At 33.3% G+C, this 24034-nt stretch overlaps 2 protein-coding genes across 2 annotated transcripts; both read right to left on the bottom strand.

The window, feature by feature from the left end:
• Positions 1–4391: 4391 nt before the first annotated feature.
• LOC140964630 (zinc finger transcription factor YY1) lies at positions 4392–11302 on the bottom strand. Its single transcript, XM_073424493.1, has 6 exons — positions 11021–11302; positions 9278–9336; positions 7526–7725; positions 7316–7405; positions 6857–7000; positions 4392–5096 (listed from the first exon to the last, which is right to left on the bottom strand). Exons 1-6 carry the CDS (start codon positions 11104–11106, stop codon positions 4554–4556), a joined length of 1122 nt encoding a protein of 373 aa, XP_073280594.1. The 5' UTR covers positions 11107–11302; the 3' UTR covers positions 4392–4553.
• Positions 11303–13033: 1731 nt separating this feature from the next.
• On the bottom strand, positions 13034–23528 carry LOC140971894 (SUPPRESSOR OF ABI3-5). The gene is made up of 16 exons (XM_073434425.1): positions 23386–23528; positions 21896–22231; positions 21667–21707; positions 21166–21375; positions 20592–21045; positions 20435–20506; positions 20228–20320; positions 20066–20145; positions 19263–19416; positions 18947–19031; positions 18775–18866; positions 18623–18691; positions 17314–17558; positions 14351–15318; positions 13861–14051; positions 13034–13529 (listed from the first exon to the last, which is right to left on the bottom strand). Exons 2-16 carry the CDS (start codon positions 21941–21943, stop codon positions 13350–13352), a joined length of 2982 nt encoding a protein of 993 aa, XP_073290526.1. The 5' UTR covers positions 21944–22231; positions 23386–23528; the 3' UTR covers positions 13034–13349.
• Between the last annotated feature and the right edge of the window lie 506 nt (positions 23529–24034).

Raw genomic sequence — 24034 nt, 5'->3', positions numbered from 1 at the left:
TTTTTTTTTTTTTACAGTTCGAAACTTACTTTGATCTTACTTTTCTTCCTCTTTAAAGATTTAGTTAAAATATCTAGAAAAAATAATATTTTTTGACAAACACTTGCGTGAGACGGTCTCACTGGTCGTATTTTGTGAGACGGATCTCTTATTTGGATCATCAATGAAAACATATTACTTTTCATGCTAAGAATATTACTTTTTATTGTGAATATCGGTATGGTTGACCTGTCTCGCAGATAAAGATTCATGAGATCGTCTCACGAGAGACCTACTCATATTTTTTAACTCTTGAGACGTTATTGATACATGAGAATGAGATGAAAATAGAATAGGTCTTCCCAACCTCATTCTTATTTACATGCTTGGTTCTCCCTTAGAACGAGTACTCATTCCAATGAACATGAAATAGACATTCATACCATTTGGGTTGAGTTTATCTATTTTCATTTTGTAAACTTTCCAATTTAATTATCAAATCGGAAAGTTTCCTATTATTTATTTTTTATATTTATTATTGTACATATTTATCAATATATGCTATATTTTTATTTTTCAAATATTTTAATTATAGGAATTTTTATTTTCTTTTATAATCAATTTTAATAAATTAATACTAATAATAAATAAATAAATATCACAAATAGTAGCAAAAATAATATTAGTAATAAAATGATAACAAATTTTATAAGAACAATATATATAAAAACTATTATTGTTATTTGATGACAAAAATAAATTATTAGAAATTATTAATAATATAATAATAAATAAATAAAATAATAATATTAAAATTATCGTTTAATATGATATTTTAAAATTAAATATAATTAGTTATTATTTGATAGCGAAAACATTAATAATAATATTATTATTAATGATAAATGATAAATATATAGTAATTAACAATTATTTTAATATTTAATAAAATATCATTTGATTATAAAAAAATATTTCCATTTCATTCATTTTTCATTTCTTTTGATATAATAATAGGAATATAATAAATTTCTCATTTCATTCCCTCTCATATTCCATTCTGAAATTGATTTTATTCATTTTTTCATTCAAGAGTAGGTCTCTTGTGAGACGGTATCAAGAATCTTTATTTATGAGACGGGTCAACATTACCGATATTCACAATATAAAGTAATATTCTTAGCATAAAAAGTAATATTTTTTCATGGATGACCCAAATATGAGATCCGTCTCACACGATACGACCCGTGAGACCGTCTCACACAAGTTTTTGCCTTCATTCAAACGTACCAATCATGTCCTTAGGACATGCTTTTGTAGGTGGAAATAAAATGGGCATTCACCTCTCATTTACTATATCTGTGCTTGGTAAAACACATGAATGAGAATATTCATTCCAATGAAAATGTATTCTCATATTCATGAGAGTGATAATTCTACCCATTTTAAATGAAAATGATCATTCTCAATTTCAGTTTTTATCTATTTTACAAAAAAATTACTTTATTTAATTTAAATATTTTAAATATATATTCATCGTAATGATAACAACAACAAGAATAAATAATAAATATTATGATTATTATTTTATATATTTTTATTTTTTTATTAATAATTATACTTATAATTATTTTATATATTTTTATTTTTTTATTAATAATTATACTTATAATAAAAAATAAAATGATGATAATTTAATAATAATGTCAATATTATTAATTAAAATAAATTAATTTTATTAAATGATAGTTATTTTATCAAATAATTTAATAATAATAATAATATTTATTGAGTAAATTATTATTTTGAATTTTTAATTAAAAAATATATTTGATTATTAAAAATAATTTCATTACATTTATTTTTCATTTAATTTTTTTTTACCAATTATTGAAATATAATCATCATTCCATTCTTACTCACATGTCATTCCATTTTAAAATTGATTTAATTCGTATCTTATTCCAATAATTCATATCAATCATGTCCTTACGGTCTCAATCAAATATTCGGTGTTTTGGGAACATTACATTAATATATATATTGAAGTAATATCCAACATATGGTAATATGTATTTATAATTATATTACATATAAAATATATATTAATAAGGAATAATTAGAATGTAGCATATACAAATACAAAACCTGAAAATAAAAAACAAAAAAAAACCCAAGGCATACTTGTTTTCATTCTCGAAAAAACAAAATTCAATGTCAAACGTTTTAATGATATACTACATAAATTTATCGCAAATATTTTAATCGCATTATTTGTATCATACCAAACCTTAAATTTTAGGCAAAAACTTGCGTGAGACGGTTTCACGGGTCGTATTTTGTGAGACAGAGCTCTTATTTGGGTCATCCATGAACAAGTATTACTTTTTATGCTAAGAATATTACTTTTATTGTGAACATCGATATGATTGACCTGTCTCACAGATAAAGATTCGTGAGATCGTCGCATAAAATACTACTCCAATCTTTATAAGTCAAACTATCATGTGATGTAGTTATGTAGGGACATTCATTGTCCATAGTGTCGGAATTATTATGTTGATAAAGCTAATTTGTATGTATAGATAGATATAATATTTTCTCATAGATCAAATATTGCATTAAAAAATATAATTAATTACTTAATAAAAGATCAAAATGGTTAATAATAGCGATAAATTAAACAAATGTAAAACCAAACGAAGGATAGATTTGTAAAATCAACTTTAGAGTAAAATATATATTAGTTTCACACTTCTTATATTATAATTATCATTCATGTATTATTATTTTTTGCCATTAGATAATTCATAACATTTTCTATGCAGCTTAACATACATCAACTTAATTTTAATGAATGACTATCAATGTTTGTCATATAATATTTTGTTTCTCAAATTTTGAAATTATGAATCTAGTTTTAGCACATTTATATTGAAACACAAAAAATGAAAAATAAATATATCAATGTCCAACTATAACATCATAGCTTTAATAGTTTTCAATAAGTATATATCTATTTTTCTTCTTAACTATTCAAGGAGTGGACGGATGAGTTGTGGTTATGGAGTGAAATACTACGCGAACCTAGCAAGGTATAGCTTGACTTAATATCCAAATAAGACCTCTTGTTCGGTCAACTCTATTACATGTAGTAGATATACTATGAACATATAAAATATTGCTAGCACGACTTTTGCTTTTTAAACTTTAGGCCATCTCTAACCACAAAATCTATTTTGGTGCAAATTTTACACGAAAATAGTGCGATTTCTGCACCAAATACAACATCCATCTCCAACCCATTTACTTCAAATCTTACACCAAAAAGAATATTCTCGAAATATTTCATTTACTTTACATATATTAAATATTATATTTTATTTAATATATTTAAATTATGACTAATGTTTTATTATTAATAAATTTAAATAATAATAATAATATTTAAGTTTATCTTCTAAATGTATTTTTATTTATTGTATTTGTATTTGTATTTATATTTGTATTTGAATTATGTGTTTCAAATTGCATTTGTATTTCAATTATATTTTTCATTTTAGTTATGAATTGTATTGTTATAGTAATTTTTTGTATTTGTATTAAATTATATTAATTAAAAATCATTAAATCAAATTAGTTTTTAAATATTAATAATTAACATAAATAAATAAATATTTTAAAAATCAACAATTATATTTTTAAAAATTTTTAGGATTAAATATCTAATTATTAAAATAAATATTATACTATTATTTTATAATATTTACAATTTTTAATACAAATATTTATAATAAATACACATTTAAAAAAATTAAAAAAAAAATGACCCCCGCGCCAATTTGGCGCAGGAGACCGAAATAGCGCGGCCCCATTGGAGCATTGAACGTTGCGCCAAAATGGTGTTTTGGAGCATTGACGCAGCGTTGGAGTTGCCCTTAGTATCTCTTTTGAATATCTCATATGAAATTCGCGACGAGGATTCCAAAACTTCTCTATCCATCATCGAGATTTTATAAAAAAAGTGGGCTTGTACACAAGCTCAACTTTTTCGATTAGGCTACCACCTTAGTTTAACTGAAGATAAGACATAATCTAACATACTCAAAAAATATTTGATTTACATTCATAATTATCGAATTCGACCCGAACTCGAACATATTCAAATTTTTTTCGAACCAAAATCGTGCTCAAATTATTTCGTTCGAAAGTTCAAAAACCACTCGTGAGTATTAATATTATATAATTATATATCAAATAAATTTACTTTGAGGTTTTATTTTCAAAAAACTCGCAACCATTTTTAAATATTTCGAACAAAGATAATAAAATTATCAAATTTCTAATCGAACTCGAATATAAAATTTTATTTGGCCCGATTCAATGCGTTTAGACCCAGCGTTCAACCATAATTCTCTGAAAAAAGTGAACTTAAACTTCCAAAATTATGAACTTAAGATTATTTATTGATCTTTCTTTGTGTATACAAAGCATTATCGATTAAAGTCTTCTAATCATGGTACACCTCTTTCATTTCAAGAGGAAGGCATTCAAACACCGATTAAACTACACGCTTATTCCTCATCTTCTGTCTCTTCTTCATCATCATCATTATTTTCCCCATACCTCCATCCTCCCTCTGCTAAGTTATCTCGCTCTTCTTCCGTTTCTTCACTATCTTCTTCATCGTACATTTCGTCTTTAACAGGCCAAGGTTTTTTCACCACATTCAAGTTGGCAGAAGATGTGGTAGTAGTTTTGCGCTGAGTCACTTTTGAAGGAGGCATCTTCAAACCTGGCTTTGACCTGCTTTGTTTCTGAACTTTGCCATTCCCACGTTTTCCAGTATATGCTTCTTGATCACTCCCTTCATCTATCTCATTTTCAGTATTGGCTCGCGTGTTGTTTTTGGCTTTGTCATCTGGAAAATGGCCAGGATGCTCTCGTCTCAAATGAAGATTGAGCTTGTACTCGTGGATGTAGGCCTTCTCACACCCTTCATATGGACATGCGAACGGGCGGTCTGATGATGCAGGTCCGGAAGCTCCAGTGTTAGATTTTGAAGTTTTCGCTGGTTTTTCCACTGGTGTGGTGTATTTGACATCATCTAAACCGTTCTGTGTAAATTGCCCGAGTTCAAGCTACTTGCATGTCGCAGCAACAAGATATCAAAAGTGAAACTTTAAAGTACGTATATCATATGTAGAAAAGCTTTTCAATATGTCCAGGCAAACTCAGAACCATTAATTTCTCTTTCCCAGCATTGCAACAGACAATAATTAGTAGTGCTCAATGTGAAAAAGGAGAAATGACGTGAATGTCTGATGATACCTGTTATTTTTCGAGTTAACAAGAACCATTTATCAGAGCATCAACAACGAAAAAGAGGGGTGATTTCATTTTGGTCCTTTAATAACATCCACCACACTATGAAGTTCACAAGAACCTTAATCTAAGTATGAACAGTAAGCATATATCATTTTTGTCCCGTTACTTAAGCCCCCAGATCGATTGGGGTACTCACCCTAACCAAGATTAGTCCCTCATGTTAGTAATTGGTCTCCCTTCCATTTCAAAATTTATCAGCTTGGGAACCGAACATGTTTCATATAGGAAAGGGACTACAACAGATGAGATGGAATCAGGAGAAAATTCTGACTTGTAAAAACATTTTGCCAATACTCCATGGATGAAGCATAGTCTGTGGAGATAGGTGCATAAAGTGTTCATCCCGTAACTCTAACATAACTAAAGGAGGCTGCTAAACCCAAAAAATCATATTTCTGCCCTTTGTCAGACCAAGGCTTGTCCAAACAAACCACACCTTGCTTTAATTAAAAAATTCCCAAGTTAATCGCCAATGTCACATCACTTTGTGATTGTCTTGATATTATTTTCCAGCCCTACAATCTCATTGTGTCCAAGACTCCAAGTTGGGGAACATTACAGAAGAGCTAAAAATGACAGAAGAGTAGCAGCTATAAGTCTCATGTGAATCTATATCTCTACACAGAGCCACATAAATTCAATGCCTGAATCTTATAAAAGTCTTGCTGCAAATGATCTTTAAGTTACCTCTATTATAAAGAGGAAAAAGGCCACCTTTAACCATTGAAACCGGAAACTCTACACCAATTTGTCTCGGCAGTTCAATTAACTTTGTGACTCTCTCTCTCAGATTATTTTGGAAGAAAAGGAACAGAGAGCACATGATCTTCTTCAAGCATTTTAATGCATTTGTCTCAAAATATTTATCAAGTATGATAAAAAGAAAAATGATCTTTAAAGTCATCTGACCTTCTTGTGTATATTATTGCAATGCCTTGGGCTTTAAATTCTCACCTTGAACATAAGCAAATAATTGTTTCATAATGACATAAAATGTAATAACCCAGCTATATCTTAAAAAGGAAATTTCAACGAACTTTGTCTTCTCCGATTCTATGCTCGGGCTTAAGATTTTATTAATACAGCTGCTTGGGTAAAAAATTTAGTTGGTTAAATTCATTTTCGGTCCCTTAAGTATGCCATTGTATCAAATCTAGATTTGATCCTCTCACAAACTCATCAGTTTTTGTCCCTCATGTTTATAAAAGCAAACACATCTGAATTCCATGGCTGTTTGTTTTCAACAAAAAGTTGGAGCCATGAAATGTTAGTGATTTTGGAATCATTAGGGACCACAATTTATCTACGTGGAACCAGGATAACCAGAGTCCAGAAGTGAGTCTCTTAGGTTCCAAAAATGAAACCATCCAACAAAATAGCTAAAAGGTACAAGTAAAAAGCAAAATTCAGAGAACATTAAATGATGTGATCAAAACAATCACAAAAAAGGAAAGTACTAAAACTTGAAAAGAGATGGAAAATGTATCACCTTCTCGTGATGAGAAGCAATGTGATTCTTTAGCTTATACTCGTGCGCATATCGTTTTCCACATTCAGGATACGGGCAAAGGTGATAGTTCTCCTGCGAATGTGTTTTCATGTGTGACCTTAGATTGAAATCCAGAGAGAATGCCTGACAAATATTGACTCAAAGCATCAGAAAACAAGCCATGTGTAACAGAATACTAGGAAGGGACATTACATTAAAATTTCCAATCTATGGTATTCTTGAAATATATCAAGGTTGTTGAAGACGAACAGAATGCATCTACTTGTATGCTACCAATTTGTCTACAACAAAATGGCATCCTCACAAATTCATCGAGACTCAGACTTATGCATTTAATGATATGATTAATTTCTGGCTACTAAGAGGACCCTGGTGCATGCACGTGGATGTGGGGGAGGAGGGGTTTTACACGATATCCTCCTAGAAGGTAATACTCACCTTACCACAGCCTTCATGGGGACAAACAAAATCTCTCTCTCCGGTATGAATTAAAAAATGCCTCTTTAGCTTTGAACTATCCAAAAATTTCTGCAAAATAAAATCTATTTAATATGAAAGAAAGACTCATCAAACATGAAATGTGGCAAAAACAATTTAAAATGTGTTAAATTTCATATAGTTCATTGAGAAAACAAGGAGCCACATTACTTTTCCACAATTCTCATAATGGCAAACATATTGTCTCTCTCCATGAATGTGAGAATGCTTCCTCAAAGCTCCAGCATCAATAAATGTCTTTCCACAACCCTCATAGCTACAAAGAAACAAAACTTCTGTCGTCGGTTCAGGTTCGGGCTCTACTGCTTCAGGCAATTTTGATTTGTCTTTCATAGCCTTTAATGTTGCCTCTAAAAACAGAACACTTTACGGGTCAGATTTAGCCTCTGGCTCACAAGTTAAGTAAAATTTTCAGTGGAATACGGAAAAGGCAAAATCAATATCAATGTGTAACTCTGAAGAAAAATAAACAAATGGAAATCAGTGTCACATCATCCAACTGACTGGTACAGTAATTTCATACTAGAAATTACTTAAATGTCTAATATGCAATTGATATGGCAAAATAAGTTTGAGATACGTGAAATTAGTCTAGTTAGGTGTACCCAAAGAGTATCTTATGAAGAAGGTCCAGATATAAGTTAGTAGCTCAAGAGTCGGTGCTTCCTAAAAGACAACAGTCTAGGTCTGAAGGTCTACAATCAGATTTTTTTCAATTGATTTCCAATCATCCTCAGGAAATAAAAAAATATAATAGCTGTTAGTAGTAAACTATATGCATAAACAAGTGCTTTTTCAGAAAAAAGATCAACTCAATTAATTTACCGAGAACGAAATACTGCCAACTAACTGTGCATCAAAGCTTTCAAATGAACATTTGTTTCAATTTAATTTCATTACACCCGGTAATAGCAGAACAGCTTAGCTCACCATCTTCAACAGCAATATTAAACATTCCAGTGCATCCTTCACTAGGTAGTTACAATAACATCTCTATATGAGTTAATCAAGTTTGCGGGGAGGCAGTATTAATTAGATCTCTGCTGTCAATATAATGAATATATATAAAATATAAACAATATTTCTCTCCGTGTACATGGCACTTCCATTTTCGACGTAAATTAGATCTCTCCTGTCAACATAATAAATATATATAAAATATAAAACTTTATTTCTCTCCGTGTACATGGCACTTCCATTTTCGACGTAAAAAGAATTTTCCACATCATTTGTGTGCCTTTGTTTTTTATTTCGTTCTTTTACTTCTTTGAAGTCCCTGCATCACTCAGTTTACAATTTGTAAAAATACATATTATATCCTGACCATTTTGCTTCTATTCTGATCCTGCCTGAAGTCATTTACTTGGACATTAGTTCTCTCATAAGTTTGAATCATAATGAAAAATGTTAAATTACAAATAACTAAGCCCCATGCAAATCCTCCTTAACAAGGTAGGAAATAGCTTTAAATCACTAAATGTCTAAATCATTTATTCATTTCTTGACCTCTTTGTTTTCTATTGATGACTACTAGAAGTCAAATCTTGTGCATTATGTCTCTCATTAATAAAGTCTGAATCCTAGTAAAAACTTTTGAGTTACAAATCAATGAGTCTCCAGTATAACCTCCCCAACAAGGTGGCAGCGACTCAAGGTACAATTGAGCAAAAGCAAAGGATAGGAAATAAGCACTAGATAGAGACAATATGGCATACCTAAAGAAGAAACAAGTTATCATTATATAGAATGCAATGAGTTTAAGGCAACCAAAGAAAAATTAAAACAATCACATATAGCTACATCTTGGCCAATTCCATACAAAAAAAATTCTACCCATTTGGAATAAAAACAAAATTAAAGAAATCCATCATCTGCTTAATAGAACAGGAAATTGAAACTAACCATTAACCCATTTCAAAACCAAACACTTCCCACCAGTAGCGACAAGATCTTGAGGCACCCTAGAGCAAAGCAAACAGGTAAGAGAAGTTTACTAAAACATTTAATAAAGTATGAAACAAAATCAAAGAGCAAGAATGTTGCATATTGTCAATTTTTAAAAGTTAAAGGAGATGGAGCAAAAATCAATAAAATGCTCATCGAATAGCAATTCATAAATTAAAACCGAAACCACACAACCAGCTGACTAATACAAATGCTCATTGGAAGTTTGTATGCTGCTGATCTTAGTTTAGAAATGTTATGTTGATTATGTAATCAAGTTCTAAGGATTACTCTCCTTTGTAATCCGACCTAATATTTTAATAAATTTAAGTTTCGTATTAAAAAAAAGACTAATACAAAGTTGGTAACAGGAGCAACTGGATTAAAAAAGTCAACATTAATTTCAAATACAACTAAAAGCAAATTTAAGAAAGGATATACAAAATAAAAATTTAAAAACCATTTTTTGGCAGACAAAGTTAAGCAAAAGGTAACCAGTGCCTAATTTCTGACTTTTTGAATAATTTAAAAAGCAACTAGAACATGCCCAAAAACCCATTCTAAAGCACCTTGTTCAAATTATCTGTCCAAATTCACTTTAAATGGACCAACAAACCCATTTTTCAGTAGTTTTTTATCGCAGTCATCCCAAATATGATTCAAAGCCGAAAAATCCTTTTCATTGGCCATGATGCTTTTGTTTATGTTCCAGACAAATGATTCTCACAAGGTCACAGGGATTAAAATGCGCCACAACAAGGCAGCAAGGCAAAAGGTACAAACTTAATCAAATTAAATCACATACTCAATACAATAAAAGGTGAAAATGAGCACACTGTACAACTTACAGAAAAAATCAAACTGATACAATTATATCACGGGCACTCATAATTTCTAAGCATTGCCCCAATCTGTTAGAGCAAATATCAATGCTACACCACAAACTACGCTTAATTCAGCAGAGGACTCCTTTTCCTATCTCAATCTTCTTCTTTTCTGAGGGGAGGTTGCCGTGTATAGAGCCAAACCTAAGGAGGATGCATGCTTCTCTATAAAAGTAGATTTAAAAATATAATTTCTTAGTTTTATATTTTACTCAATGGATCCTGACAGACATGTCTGAATAAATAGTAAATAACTAAAAGATAGGAAGTGAAAAATGGATCTATCCACGGTTTCAAATTGAAAAATTAGAAGACATGAAAGAAAGGATTAAAGATACGAAGTCCAGTAAATTTTCAATTTTGTTTCAATTAAATGTATCCCTTTTGATTTTCCAACAAAAACAAAAACAATAGTAACAAATCCTGCATGTTTTCATTCCAACACTATTAGAGATAATGAAATTGAACTGGCAGATGCGCAGATAATCATTTCATCTATTGTCCCCCCATGTTAAGGTTTCTCTCACAGATAGAAACAAAAAATAAGATGCAAACATGGTTTGCGTTGATGCTAGATTTTCTGGTAAATGCTTCAGAAAAAGAGAACAGTTCATCCCAGACTTTATTGTAAATACTGCCGAAAAAGAGAAAACAATGCCCAAGAAGATGAATTCCAATCCTTCATCAGAGGTAACAACCAATCATTAGACACAATTCCTTATCAGATACCAAAAAGAGGTCAAGTCTATCAAAACCCAGGGTAAATTTTATACAGAAATATCAACAAGTAGTAAGAACTGGGAATTTTCTTCCTTACCATTCTCTGACCCATCTGACAGCAGGGTTTCTGGACTTGGTTATGGAGCGCCTGTCGAAGAGATTATGAGCAAAGTGATTGTCCATTGCTTCCCACTTTATCCCGACAGGGCAATTGGTTAATCAATAGAAAATAATCATCATTGGTTGAAATTAGGGTTACGATTTGGAGATACCCAAAAAAAAGTAGTTTCTTTCACGGAATATCATGATGAAATTGGGGGAAGGGAGAATGCCACGATCCGAATCCGTCCAAGTTTTGTGTCCTTTTTCGGCCCAATCAACTTTTATGGGCAGATCTTTCGGTTTATTCCATCATATCCACGTGGATATTGACTCCATGATAGGATGGATGGCCAATATTTGCCCATGCATATATATGATTTTTTTTTTTTTTAAATTGTACGTGTAGCAAGATCTTACCCGTTGAAATGAATTGAGGGTAATGCCCACGTAAGTAGAATCTATCTACCAGATCATTCGGCTAATTCCTTCTTTTCGTCCTATCATTTAGGAGAAGTTTGGTTTTGGTCTCTCTTCAATTTCCATTTGAATATTAAAAATTTTAATATTTTTGGCTCGAATTCGGTTCAAATAAATGTTCGAGTTTGGCTCAAAATACTCAAACATATTCGCGAGCTACTCGAAAATAAATGTTGAAAATATGTTATTTAATATATAATTATATTATATTAATTAAATATTTAACTGCTCAAGATTGCTTAACAAAACAATTTGAGATCTAGTTCGGTTCGAAAAATGTTTGAACATGTTCATCATCACGAATTTGATAATTTCGAATACAAATAATATATTTTTTCAAGACGGATCGATTCGTTTACACCTAAATTTAGCGGCACATAAAATTTTGGTTAAATTGAAATAATCGACCGAACTATTTTGTTAATTTGGTTGTTCGATTTTAATTTTTATTTAGTTTCAATTATTGTTATAAAAAATTGGTTAAAACAAATTAATCGAGTATTTTAAATAAAATTCAATTTTTATGTAGGGGACTGGGGTCATAATAATTTTAATATTTCGAGTCTTGTGTTGTTTCGCGAAAAACAATAGATAAATCTAATAACTTATAAAATTACATAGAATCTCTCAAGGTTGTATTTATCTTACATTTAAACTCTTAAAATATAAGAAATACAAACTTGATGGATGAAGATCTGAGTTATTGGATGTTCGTAATTTTTAAAAATTATTGGATTTATTTATTACTTTTCATAAACCTCAAGAGTGATAAATGTAATATTTAAGTGTAATTGGATATGTTTCTAAATATGACAAACCTCGTGAGAAATAAAGTTAATCATGTGGTTTTTAGTCACACAAAAAATCAAAACACTAAATGAAAGAAAAGAATTTCAGTTAAATACAGAGTCCATCAAAAGGAAAAAGTAATTGGATTAGTCGTTTATGTTGATAGAGTAAGTGAACGTTTGATCAATGTCCATGATTTCGATTCTCGCTATCAACATGAGTCGTTTCTGTTGATAGAGTAGGTGAAAGTTTAATCAATGTTCAGGAGTTCGATTTTCTCTATCAACATCTTATCGGACGAACTTGTACACAAAGCTGCGCAGTGTGTGTGTATATATTATGTATGACTATTTTAACAACAGGGTCAGCTAATCTCATGTTGAATCGTCCTAAACTTCCCAAATATCATTAGACTGTAAAAAAAAAAAAAAGCCACCTAAAAGAGAGCTAGTGTTCGAGGATGATGACAATAAAAACACAATATTTGGACAATTCTAAGACATGCTTTCGTGAGTTTGTCAGAGGGCTTGTTTATGTCAAACCTTGTTTTATAAAACTTTTGAAGAAATCTTGTATATACACACTTCAAGTTTTTGTCATTTTTAAAAAACTAAAACGTTTTTAAAATACTTGTCGAAAGCATTGACGGTAAAATCATGAGCACAGCGATGTACATAAATACTATAGATCTATAACTTGTCATGGATGGTAAAATCAGGAAATTGAGCATTACTAGTGAATTTGAATCAATCCAAGAAAAAAGAAACGCACGTTTAATAAAAAAAAGCTCCTTCATCGTATCCCCCATCCTACATGGCTCAAGAAATGGCACGCAGAGAGACCCACCAAGTTGCGAGGTCATGATCATACACGAAACTCACCGAGTTTACAATCATGGGCACTATGAGAATTGCCGATAAAAATAAACAGGTTAATTGACTTCAGCTAGTACTATTGCAGACAGGGCTCTATAAATAGCACCTGCACACAAAGCAATCATGAAAAATTATATTTGCAAAGATCAGCACACATGCTTACTGTTTTAATATCCGGTCATTTTATGACATTTCTCGAAACCGGGCAATGGCCTTCTTCTGAATAACAGCTTTGTAGCTATCTCCTGCCTGCACCTCAAGGTTTGGGTCCACTTTCTTTGGTTGGCTACCTAGACCTGCTCTGGTTTCCATGGTTTGCGCTTGGACAGGCTCTACCATGCCACTGCCATCTTTCCCCAGTCCCTGAACATGGGATTGACACACACAAAAAAACCACAAAAATTCCAACCCCATAAGTCGGATCAGGATAAGTAAAAAATTAAACGTGGATGGCCACTATATAACAAATGATACTGACGAGTCAGAGGTTTCCAAATTTAAAGAGGGCGATTCCAAAGTAGGACAATATACACCACTGGATGTAACAAATGAAAGGGAGATGGTAAAATAAGTAAAGCAATCGAGTTTGCAGTGTGAGGGAATTTGTTGACAAAAATTAATTGGTGGAATATAAAATTTTCAACTTCTTGGAAAATAAATGAAAGTTGTGCAAGATAGGGATGAGAAATGGTACCAAGCCTTCGTGCCATCCCATGTTTCGTAGCATCCGGTTTCCTACATTGCTCTCATCAATTGCCCTGTCCGCTGTGATAATATCATAGCTCTGACCATCCAAATCTCCAGTAACACGTCCACCTCCAACACCAGGGGGAAAAGGCATAGAAGCCATGACGCCCACGCCCCTTTTATATGTTGAATCTCGATCTTGAAGCCCATCGATAACAGGAACATAAATTTTCTCACAAGTCAATACACAGTCCGAAGATAAATAAAACTAGCAATCGAACCCAATGGATAAGATCCTTCTCAAATCTTTATTTAAGTACAATAGTCAAAGGTTGATGCTAAGACCATGATATTCCAACAATTCCCCATTGCAAAATTAGATCCTTCAAATTTCTGAGCAATATGCCCAAGTAACTCTAGATACAACAATGAACCGACAAAATTCTATTGATCACAGAGAGAGAACATGGTATTAAGAGAAACTGAAGACCACTTACTTGAATCTCCAACCCCAGTTGAAATGTCATCTCCAAAAGCTGATGAACTATACAAATTTCTCCGTTCAGCAGCACGATCCCTGTAAGTACTTTGTGACTGTTCTTTATTTAAAACAGAAGAAGACGGCATTTCTGAGAATCTTCTTTTACTACCACTAGCAACAGGCTGTGCATAAGCACCCAAGGCAGATGCGTCTGTTCTGAATGGAGCCACTGTTGTGGACATATCTGCGACTGTTGAAGATGATCCAGCGCTAAATGTACTGATTGAAGAAGTGGAAGGAACTTCTGCTGAACTTGTATAAAGGGTATCTGATTTGACCACCCTCAGTCCTGAGCCTCTGATAACACCCTTTAAAGTTCCTGCAGAACTGGTAGTAACAGACCTTGCCTTTTCTTGAGATTCCAAGTTTGTAGATTGTGTCACGGCACTCATTGTAAAGCCTGAAGAAGCCATAGCATATTCTTTTGCTGTCAGCACTTCATTTTTTAACTTGTTCTTTGTTGATGATGCAGGGATAGCTTTTTCTTCAGATGAAACTGACAGTTGATTGTCATCAAGAGCCACACGTGGTGCTTGTCCTTCGTTACTCCTTTGCTTCCAAATGCTTAAAACATTATTCATCTTCTTCTTGTTAGCCAAGATGCTACTTTTGGAGGCTAGTCTTATTTCTTTTAACTTCTCCTTCTCTTTCTTCTCAGCAGCTATTGCTGCTGCTGCTGCTGCCTGAACGGCGTCGGGTAATGAAGCAGATTTCTCATTTGCTGTTATGGTAGCTGCTGGGGCAGATATTACAACTTTCCGACTACTGGAGGAACCATCAGACGCCTTGGAAGTTTCAATCTGCTTTTCAGTTGTTTCATCACTCTGATTAGCGCAAGGGATATATTGCTGGGTTGTGTGGTCAAAAGAATACCAGGCACTGTTGTTGCCGTCGTAATATAAACCTATGGAGCAGATGGTGTAAAATCAAATTATTTACATTTCATTTAAAAGAAACAACCACCAGATCTAGGAATTGTAGGAGGAAATGATATCCCAAGCATTTCAAAAGGTCGAAAATAATACATGTTCCAAAGTATTTCAGTGAAGACAATATTTTTCTCCATTAAAATTTTCCAACAGGAATTCTATATCAACATAATATAACACTATATCATCAAATTAGACAAATTGTCTGTCATGCAACAAGAAAGATGAATCAGCAGAAAGTAGAATATTTTCATTCGAATGCAACATTTCAGTTTGCTCGATCCAATGTGTATTATGATGATGAAGTACACCAGGTCAAAAACAAGGAATTTCGAGAAGTGATAAAGACTCAATGAGAGAAAATTGTCAAAAAAAAAAAAGAAGAAGAAGAAGAAGTAAACCAATACTTCACAAAAACTGCTAAAAGTATGGCTCAAGATTCAAGAACCAGCACCAAAAAATAAAAAAAGTTTTAATTGTAATGAATTGCATCTCTATATGGAAAATACATGTAAGACAACAATTTCAATCAAATAGCCTATCCATGAGTTATATGTGGAGCCTAGTCAAGTTCTCTGTGTTGTGTTGTGTTGTGTTGTGTTGTGCAGTACAGGCTTTTGGCATCAAAATTCCATCATCCAGCATTTTATTCACGACGAAAATCACAGGGACAAATTCATAGGCCACACCTCATTGGCCAGATCATATAATCTTTCCACTATTAAAATACATGACATCCTTTACTTTCTAGTATGGATTGCATAAGAGTAAAGTTTAAAAGGTCCACTATCTTAGGTATATATTACATAGGAAGAAAGCCAACACTTCACTTTGCAAGAATAGGTATCAATACCACGACACTCTTCACTGGGAAAATTATAGAACCCTATCCTGCAAACTTTTATCCATCGGATTCTCAATTTTACTTTGCAAGAACAGGTATCAATGCCATTTACACCTATGTTGCATGGACACGGGTACGAGTATCGTATCGAATACGATACAGATACGGCGACACGTCAAATTTTGAAAATACATGACACGATACGGTTAAAATACGACAATCATTAAAATATATATAAATATTATATATATTTATATTTATATAATTTTAGTATTGAGCAGAAATAGAATGAAAAAACGGACAAATGTATTTAGGGATTCAAAAGCCTAGCCCAATTTATTTTAAATTATTTTCCATTTAGTCATTAGAAATTTTAATTTTTTTTAATTAACCCCTAAAACTTTTAAATATTTGCAATTTTGCCCAAACGTATCCGAAAAACGTATCCATTGCGTGTCCTCGCCGTGTCCAAAACGTATCCGGCTGGTCAACCCTAAACAAAGTCAATGACACGGATTTTGAGGTATCCGACACGCGGATTGTATCCGTATCCGATACTTCAAAAAAAAAAATTTAAGGTATCCGTGCTACATAGATTTACACTCTTCACTAGGAAAATTATAGAACCCTACCCTACAAACTTTTATCCATCAGATTCTCATATAGATAGGAACGTGTGGATGAGTGAGACAAATACTAGCAGGAATTGAAAAAACATATAATACAATACATCAATCAGCGACTATTAAAAGCTTATAACTAACCTGCTACTCTTATTTGTACGATCCCATCAAAAAGTATCATGGAATAAAAAAATGAATGCAAACTAACATTAGACCATACCATGGTTTAGTTTGAAGGATGCCAACAAATTTTAACACNACAACACACACACACACACACACACACACACAGAGAGAGAGAGAGAGAGAGAGAGAGAGAGAGAGAGAGAGAGAGAGAGAAAGAACAAATAAACTAAGACATACAAGAGAGAGAGAAAAAAGTTACAGACATACATTTAGCAACTATTAATGCAAGTAAAATGAACCTATTCACTAAAGATATAAATATAAATGAATTTCCTGGGTATCAATACCTTAGCACTAACAGTTAAAAGAAAAACTTCAAAACGAATGCTAATAGGACATGAAGAAAAACAGCTGATTGACATGAAAATAATTGTAAGTGCTGCAGAAAAGGGGATAGCAAACCTGCTGGGCAAATGTTGCCGCTTCAATTGCAGCAGCAGCGAGACTGCTAGACTGAGAAGCTCCTGAAGCTGCGGATCCAGGCCCAATTATACTTTTGGCATAGGCAACTCGAAGGATCTGACCATTTTTCTCCAAAGTAGTGCCATTTGTCGCATCAAGTGCTTTAGTAGCATCCTCAACCTTAAGGTAAGTCGACATACAGACAAATTTATTGATAATAAATACTAGTCCTCATTAAAAGAATAATCAGAAAGATGAGATTTCAAAGGGAATGAAAACATTCATGAAATCCAGGGACAAAAGAGAGACTACAAAACCAATTATTACAGTGAACAATAGCTCTTACGCCCATTTTGAACATCTTATTTTGGAGATTAGAGGGAAGAAAATAAACAGAAAAAGAAAGTGCACTGAGGAATTCATAGTAAATAGATGCCCTTTCCGATGGCCCATGCAGTTATCAGAGCTTCGTGAAAATTAGGCTAACTTTTCCGGAAGTCGGAGAATCTCTCAAGACGGGGAAAAAGGGCATCAAAGAATCAGAAACCAACAATTAGATCACAATCCACAGAACCAATTTCATACATATTTATGCCTTCAGAGTAACATGGAAGAACAAACACTAAATGATACATCGAGTTTTGCAAGCCATTTTTTCGGAATTCATTAGACAATTAATTAAACAGTCTCTCACACCCTGTGCTACTTTCAACTTTCAACATCAAGTGGCTTTAATATTTGCACATGTTTCATGAAAAGGTCGCCTAATAATCAAGGATAAGCAAAATCTTAATAGATGACAGAAGGAATTATATTAGTCTCTTCTTACGTACTCTCTTCGGCAAGTATATTCATACAGCCCCTACAACACAAACATTTATTAAGTTTTGAAACTAAGTCCCCGAATACTGATATGTTAACACATATTTACCTTTCACAACCAACAGAATATTCAGAAACCTTGCTCAAAATTCTATACAATAGTCCTGTCAATCACTTTATTAAAGCACGTTTCTTTCAGTTCCACAGAATTAATTGTAATATTACATTTCTTTTGTCGACTATCCGAAAACACAATAAAATCATTTTGTTGCGAAAAATACTAAAAACCACCAATGTGAAAAGCCTGGCTATTACACAAAAATATAATTGGAAGGAGACGTTTACCGTTACTTCTGATCCTTTTAGCACCACAATTGGAATTCGTTATTCATGAACATGCACTAAAATTACTCTGTACTTACCGAGTAAAAATGCACAAAAGCAAATCCTCTTGAGACATGTGTGAATTTGTCTCTAACAAGCCGCAGATCCTGCAATTTTGATTATGTTATTGTATATATAAACTGAAAGGCAGATTAAAAAAATAGCACACAACAAAGGAAAAATACTGCACCTTGATAGGAGCATGTTTAGAAAATTCATAACGCAACATTTCCTCGTCAGCATTTTCATCCAACCCACGAACAACAAGAACATATGTAGGACCTAAAGTGCATATCAATTTAAGAATTATTGAACGCAGAAAAGTTATGTTTATTAATAATGCTAGCGCACCATAAACCAACCTGTTTCTCCTTTCTTGCCAATCGGAGCAGGATTTGATGATGTCATGTCAGCTGGAGGAGCATCTTCAGTTCTAGGCTCATTACACTGAAAAGTGATGGACAGAGGGTTCAATATTTTGAATGGCTAACACATAACCTCTCAGGCACAAAGATATGTAGAGGTTTTTTCTTTTTCAGAGAAGGGGTAAACTAGCTAAGAGGGAAATTTTTCCCTAAGACAGAGAGAGCAAGAGAATTCACAAATCAAAACAAAGTTCAAAAAACTAAATCTCGAAGTGAAAAAATATTCTACACAACTAGGGGTGAGAAATTAAACCTGAAAACAGAATGTTCGCCGAGCAAAATTGATGCAACCACATATGGTGCACATCCAATCAGATGGCACTGAGACACTTTTACGGTTACCATGACCCGATCTTGGTGCACTATCTACTCCAATAGATCCACTAGCCATCCCAGTTGGCTTGCTACTGCAATGAAAGTAAAATTTATGTTACAGCAGTAGACAGAGTTTCATCAGTAATAAATAACAAGCTTAAATTGGTGCCGAATTCGAATTATTAAAATATAAGAAACTAATCAGCAATTTTTCAAATCAGTTCAATCTAGCAGTTTAGAGTCTTTAGAAGAAAGCAAATAATTCAATTATCCAAGCTTGTAAAATTTGAACATCGCAGTAATGAAGAAGATAAAAGCAGATACAGGATACAAAAGCATAGTGCAGAATATTCTGATATCGCCCTTACTCGAAAATATTATAATAAGACCATCGCAAAAGACAGCAAGTTTATTTTATCTCTACGCATCAAGAAATTATGAGCTCAATTTTTCCCAATAATTCCCAACAGTTTCCTTTAGATAGTACCATAGTTATTCCAATCCTCTCTTTTGCTTGGTGGTGAACTAGTACTTCTTGTTTAAATAAATTAAAACATGTAACTTTTGCCGACTACACTCAAGGTCAAATAATAAGAGAAACTTCGGAACTCTCCGTGTATTTTAATGTTCTCGGTATTTCATCAAATTCATTAATTTGTTACCTTTTCAACCAATTCAGCTACGCCAAATTAATGTCAGCTGACTGAGGACAGACAAAATATTGGAACGAGTTCCTTATACCTGTATTCAAAGAAGAGCTTCCTACCATCCACGAGAAGACCATCATCCCCAAGCCTATCCATCATCGCCTGAGCTGCATCCTGCTTAACATAACAAGCTCCATATTTCACAGCATTCAACAAATACCAAACATATTAACAGAACGTTTTGCACTTTCCATACCACGGAAGGAAAGTCAATAAAAGCAAACCCGCGAGAAATGCCAGAATTTCTCTCTTTAATGACACGAACATGTCGTAGGGGTCCCCATTCAGCCTGTTTTTTAAAGAAATAAGATCGTGAATGTGAAACAGGTCGATTGATGCAAATCAAGTATTCAAATCACATATTGAAATATTAAAGGAAAAGTTGTATGTGTTAAGTAATTACAAGGATCTGATATAAATCTTCTTCAGTGGTCTTCGGAGAAAGACCCTTCGCAACAACAGTAGCAGAGGGAGCCTATAAAGAGACAGCGCAATGGATCAAATCTATCAAACAAGAGAAGAAAATAACTAAAGCAACTTGTCGTATAAATGAAGCATACAACAGAGTATTGGTCATGATGATATCTATCATTGTGATTTCTATGTCGGTCTCTCCCATGCCAGCTGTCATCATAGCTGTCCTCCCTATGACTTCGTCCATGATTTCTACCTAGAGGAGACCTTGACCTAGCACGATCATCCCGACCATGAGAACGAGATCGAGAATGTTCATGCCTTCCATACGGACTTCCATCCCTTTCCCAACTCGGACCTCTTTTGTCACGCTCACGATCTCGAGATTCACGCCTTCTCCAGTTGCCTTCTCTCCTATCATCTCTGTCATAATCAGAATCATAACTTTGACGTCCGTAATCATAATTTCTTTCATGGCTATCCTCCCTGCCATGATGAGAAGCACGAGACCTATAATCATAGTCATAATCATCATATGCATAGTCATCTCGGTCACGGGCTCCGTATCTACCAGGCCTATCAAATCCATCATCACAAGAACTGTCAATAGTCCAGTTACAGTTATATGTTATAGTGTTTCCAATCATGATATAGATCAATCTAGTCGTAGTTTATCAGAGTCACAAAAAAAAAACCATTTATCGACATGAATCAACATACAGCTTCTCATGTCGTCTGTAATCCTTCTCAATAGAATATTCTTCTTCGTAGCTTCTTCTCCTTGTTTGTGGCCACATATTAACCGTTGAATGTGGAGGAGGATAACTATCCCTCTCCAACATGTCCCGGTGTAAGGATCCCCTTGGGTAGACATTGTCCCTCGAGAACCTTTCATCTACAAACCTCCGATCGACATATGATCCACCAGCCCTGCAAAAAAATACCAAGGATGGACAATAGAATAAGGTGAAAGAAATGAAGGAAACAAGCGGATGAAACAAGGTAAAGTACAATACTGCAGCTATTAGAAAACCTTAACGTTATAAACATAATGAGAGAAAAAACAAAAGGAAAACATTAACGCCTCAAATTTACTTTGCTATTAATCTATCCAAGAGCAACCTTCAACTGCATTCGGTTGAGTATGCGCCTCAAGAATATTCTATCTCACTACAAGAAACCAACTAAACTCTTGACTATTAAGCATCAAACTGCACTCACCGAAAACCTGAATCGTGAACGGCACCATAACCCTCTAAGGCCTGTGGATTCAAGAGGATAAGCGATATCAGCAATTAATAATCATGCTAAAGACAGGGACGATTCCACATCCTCACTGTTCCATGGCTTCTCTCATATATTCAATAAGGATGAGATGCCGCAAAAATATGGAGAATCACATGTGCCTAATTTCTCAAATATCATGTGATTAAAAGGAAACCACAATTACGCTGTTATGTTCCCATCCTTGCTGCACACCATAGCGGCCAGGATCCATTGATTCCGGCGACAGTCAACGTTCCTACAAAGATCCTGGTAATTGTTGAGAAGTTGCAGAAGCAAGATGAATTGAATCTTTCCTGTAACCGACGAACAAATAGCAGTTATGCAATTATCAACCGAAAACTTTTGATCAACTGGCTTCCCTCTAATTGGCATCCTCATAATTACACCTCCAAATCATCCATCTAAAATTCTCTTAAAGTACATAAACTAAGGTGTCAAAGAGGCAATAATCAACAATCAGGAACATCATCTGCTCATTGAGTGGTTAAATGATCTCCACCTGTCGACGATAGGCACTACATTCAATCGATAATCCGCATAAATGTTCAGTTAGTTTTATTGAAATTACAAGAAAACTTTCTCTGTTACAAGTAGAGAAAAAGTAAACGCTCTTAACAAATCATAAAAAATTACAATTGTACCTTTCTGGGTGTAGTACTAGTTACACATTCAAATCTTAGCAAAAGCAAAGCGGGCATAGATAGCAATTGCATAGACAAGGTAGAATAGAAACATGTATAAAAGTATCTAAATCAGATAAAGTTGGCATTTCAGATTTGAATCCCAGATAGAAATTAAGGAAGTTTAATGAATTCCGTCTCAAACTGCACAACCGTCAAAAAACTCCATCTAACGAACATACACCAAGCGTACAGAAAAAAACTCCAGCAGTGACATTAGCAGCAATAGGACACATTATTATTGGAAAAAAAGATAAGAATAACGGTCACAAGCAGTAGGATTGTTGGAAAAAAGGGAAAGCATAGCGATCACGAGCGGTAGGCTTGAATGAATCTTGTAAATTGTCCAACTAGCAGTACAAACGTTAAGTTATATTTTTTTTATCCACACAAAAAAATGAACCAGCACCATCAAAGGGACGAAAAAAGAATGCAATCCCCGCCATTTTACCACATTACAGAAAACATGCACATTAATCTTTTGCTTGACGCAAATTTGTGCTCACGTCCTTTGTTCATTATTTGGGACCACTTTTCATCACTGCTTAAATATACAATGGTTGCGGCATAAGTGCCAAGATTCATCTGTCCCTCAACAGATTATGCAGCGGTACGGTCCATCATAATGAAAAATGGTAACTAAATTTCGTGAAGGAATACATAGAAAAGAAGAAGCCAAATCCAATACGGGACTGCGTGAAACAAGCTAACATAAATTTCTATCATGTTTCAACAAAAAATGATTAACAAACAATTAAGCGACAAATCAAAACAGGGAAAGAAATAAACTTTGTTTTGGAAATTCTAAATCCATAAAATAATAAAACTTTGCAACTAAAATCGCGGCTTTGAACAAGAAATCACTTTCGGATGATAAAATCCATCACAATTATGCGCGGTCAGGCGTTGAAGTATACGATATAAAACAAAACATGATATCACAGTCGAAAACAGACAGACGCCGGAGATTTACCGCCGACGAAGACAAGCTCGCCGTCACGCCGTGAACAGGACAGTGGATATCAATGGGGTTAGGGTTTTCAGGTATGAAGCCAGAACTTCGCAAGTAGGGATGAATGCTCTCGTGGGCTAGGGCGTTGAATGATATTTAATATCGTACCAGTGTAAGCCAAATTGGGCTTTTATAGAATTTTAAATAGATGATGATAATAATAATAATAATAATAATAATAATAATAATAATAATATTTTCTCAATCCAATTTTAATTGATAGAACAGATCATTAAAAAGATACTTTTATATTTCAAATATATAAAAACTTTCAAAAAATGTTCATTTAAGTGAGAAAATAACTTTGGGCTTATTTAATTTTATTTCTTAACAAGAAATATTAAACTTTGTCTTTTATATAATTATATTGATATGCTAAAAATCCATTTTGAAAAATACGTATTTATATGTTTAGTGAGTCTATAATTTGTCATATAGTCGCGATACTAGTGGCCATAATTCTAAAGAAAAATATCATTCACACAACTTTTTTAGCCCGCAAACACCTACTTGTGGACTCAACAAGAATTCGTTGTGGTCAACTGAGAATTTTTGCGTCCCAACATGTCCTCACTTTCACCTCTATTTTAAATTCAAATTTTTTCATCTT

The sequence above is a fragment of the Primulina huaijiensis genome, chromosome 2 (assembly GCF_012295235.1).
Source record: "Primulina huaijiensis isolate GDHJ02 chromosome 2, ASM1229523v2, whole genome shotgun sequence".
Lineage (NCBI taxonomy): Eukaryota > Viridiplantae > Streptophyta > Magnoliopsida > Lamiales > Gesneriaceae > Primulina > Primulina huaijiensis.
Note: the sequence above shows the minus strand (reverse complement) of the source record. Positions and strands in the feature narration are given on the sequence as shown.

What these genes read in the sequence shown, in the direction of transcription:
- LOC140964630 (XM_073424493.1), bottom strand. Translation starts at nt 11,106, where the DNA reads ATGGACAATCACTTTGCTCATAATCTCTTCGACAGGCGCTCCATAACC. An exon ending in GGTTTTGAAATGGGTTAATG is followed by an intron (nt 7,726 to 9,277) that starts GTTAGTTTCAAT and finishes TTCTGTTTTTAG; the next exon opens with AGGCAACATTAAAGGCTATG. An exon ending in ATTATGAGAATTGTGGAAAA is followed by an intron (nt 7,406 to 7,525) that starts GTAATGTGGCTC and finishes TTTATTTTGCAG; the next exon opens with AAATTTTTGGATAGTTCAAA.
- LOC140971894 (XM_073434425.1), bottom strand. Translation starts at nt 21,943, where the DNA reads ATGGATCCTGGCCGCTATGGTGTGCAGCAAGGATGGGAACATAACAGC. An exon ending in AAGGATGGGAACATAACAGC is followed by an intron (nt 21,708 to 21,895) that starts GTAATTGTGGTT and finishes TTGAATCCACAG; the next exon opens with GCCTTAGAGGGTTATGGTGC. An exon ending in CTTTTGTGCATTTTTACTCG is followed by an intron (nt 17,559 to 18,622) that starts GTAAGTACAGAG and finishes ACTTACCTTAAG; the next exon opens with GTTGAGGATGCTACTAAAGC.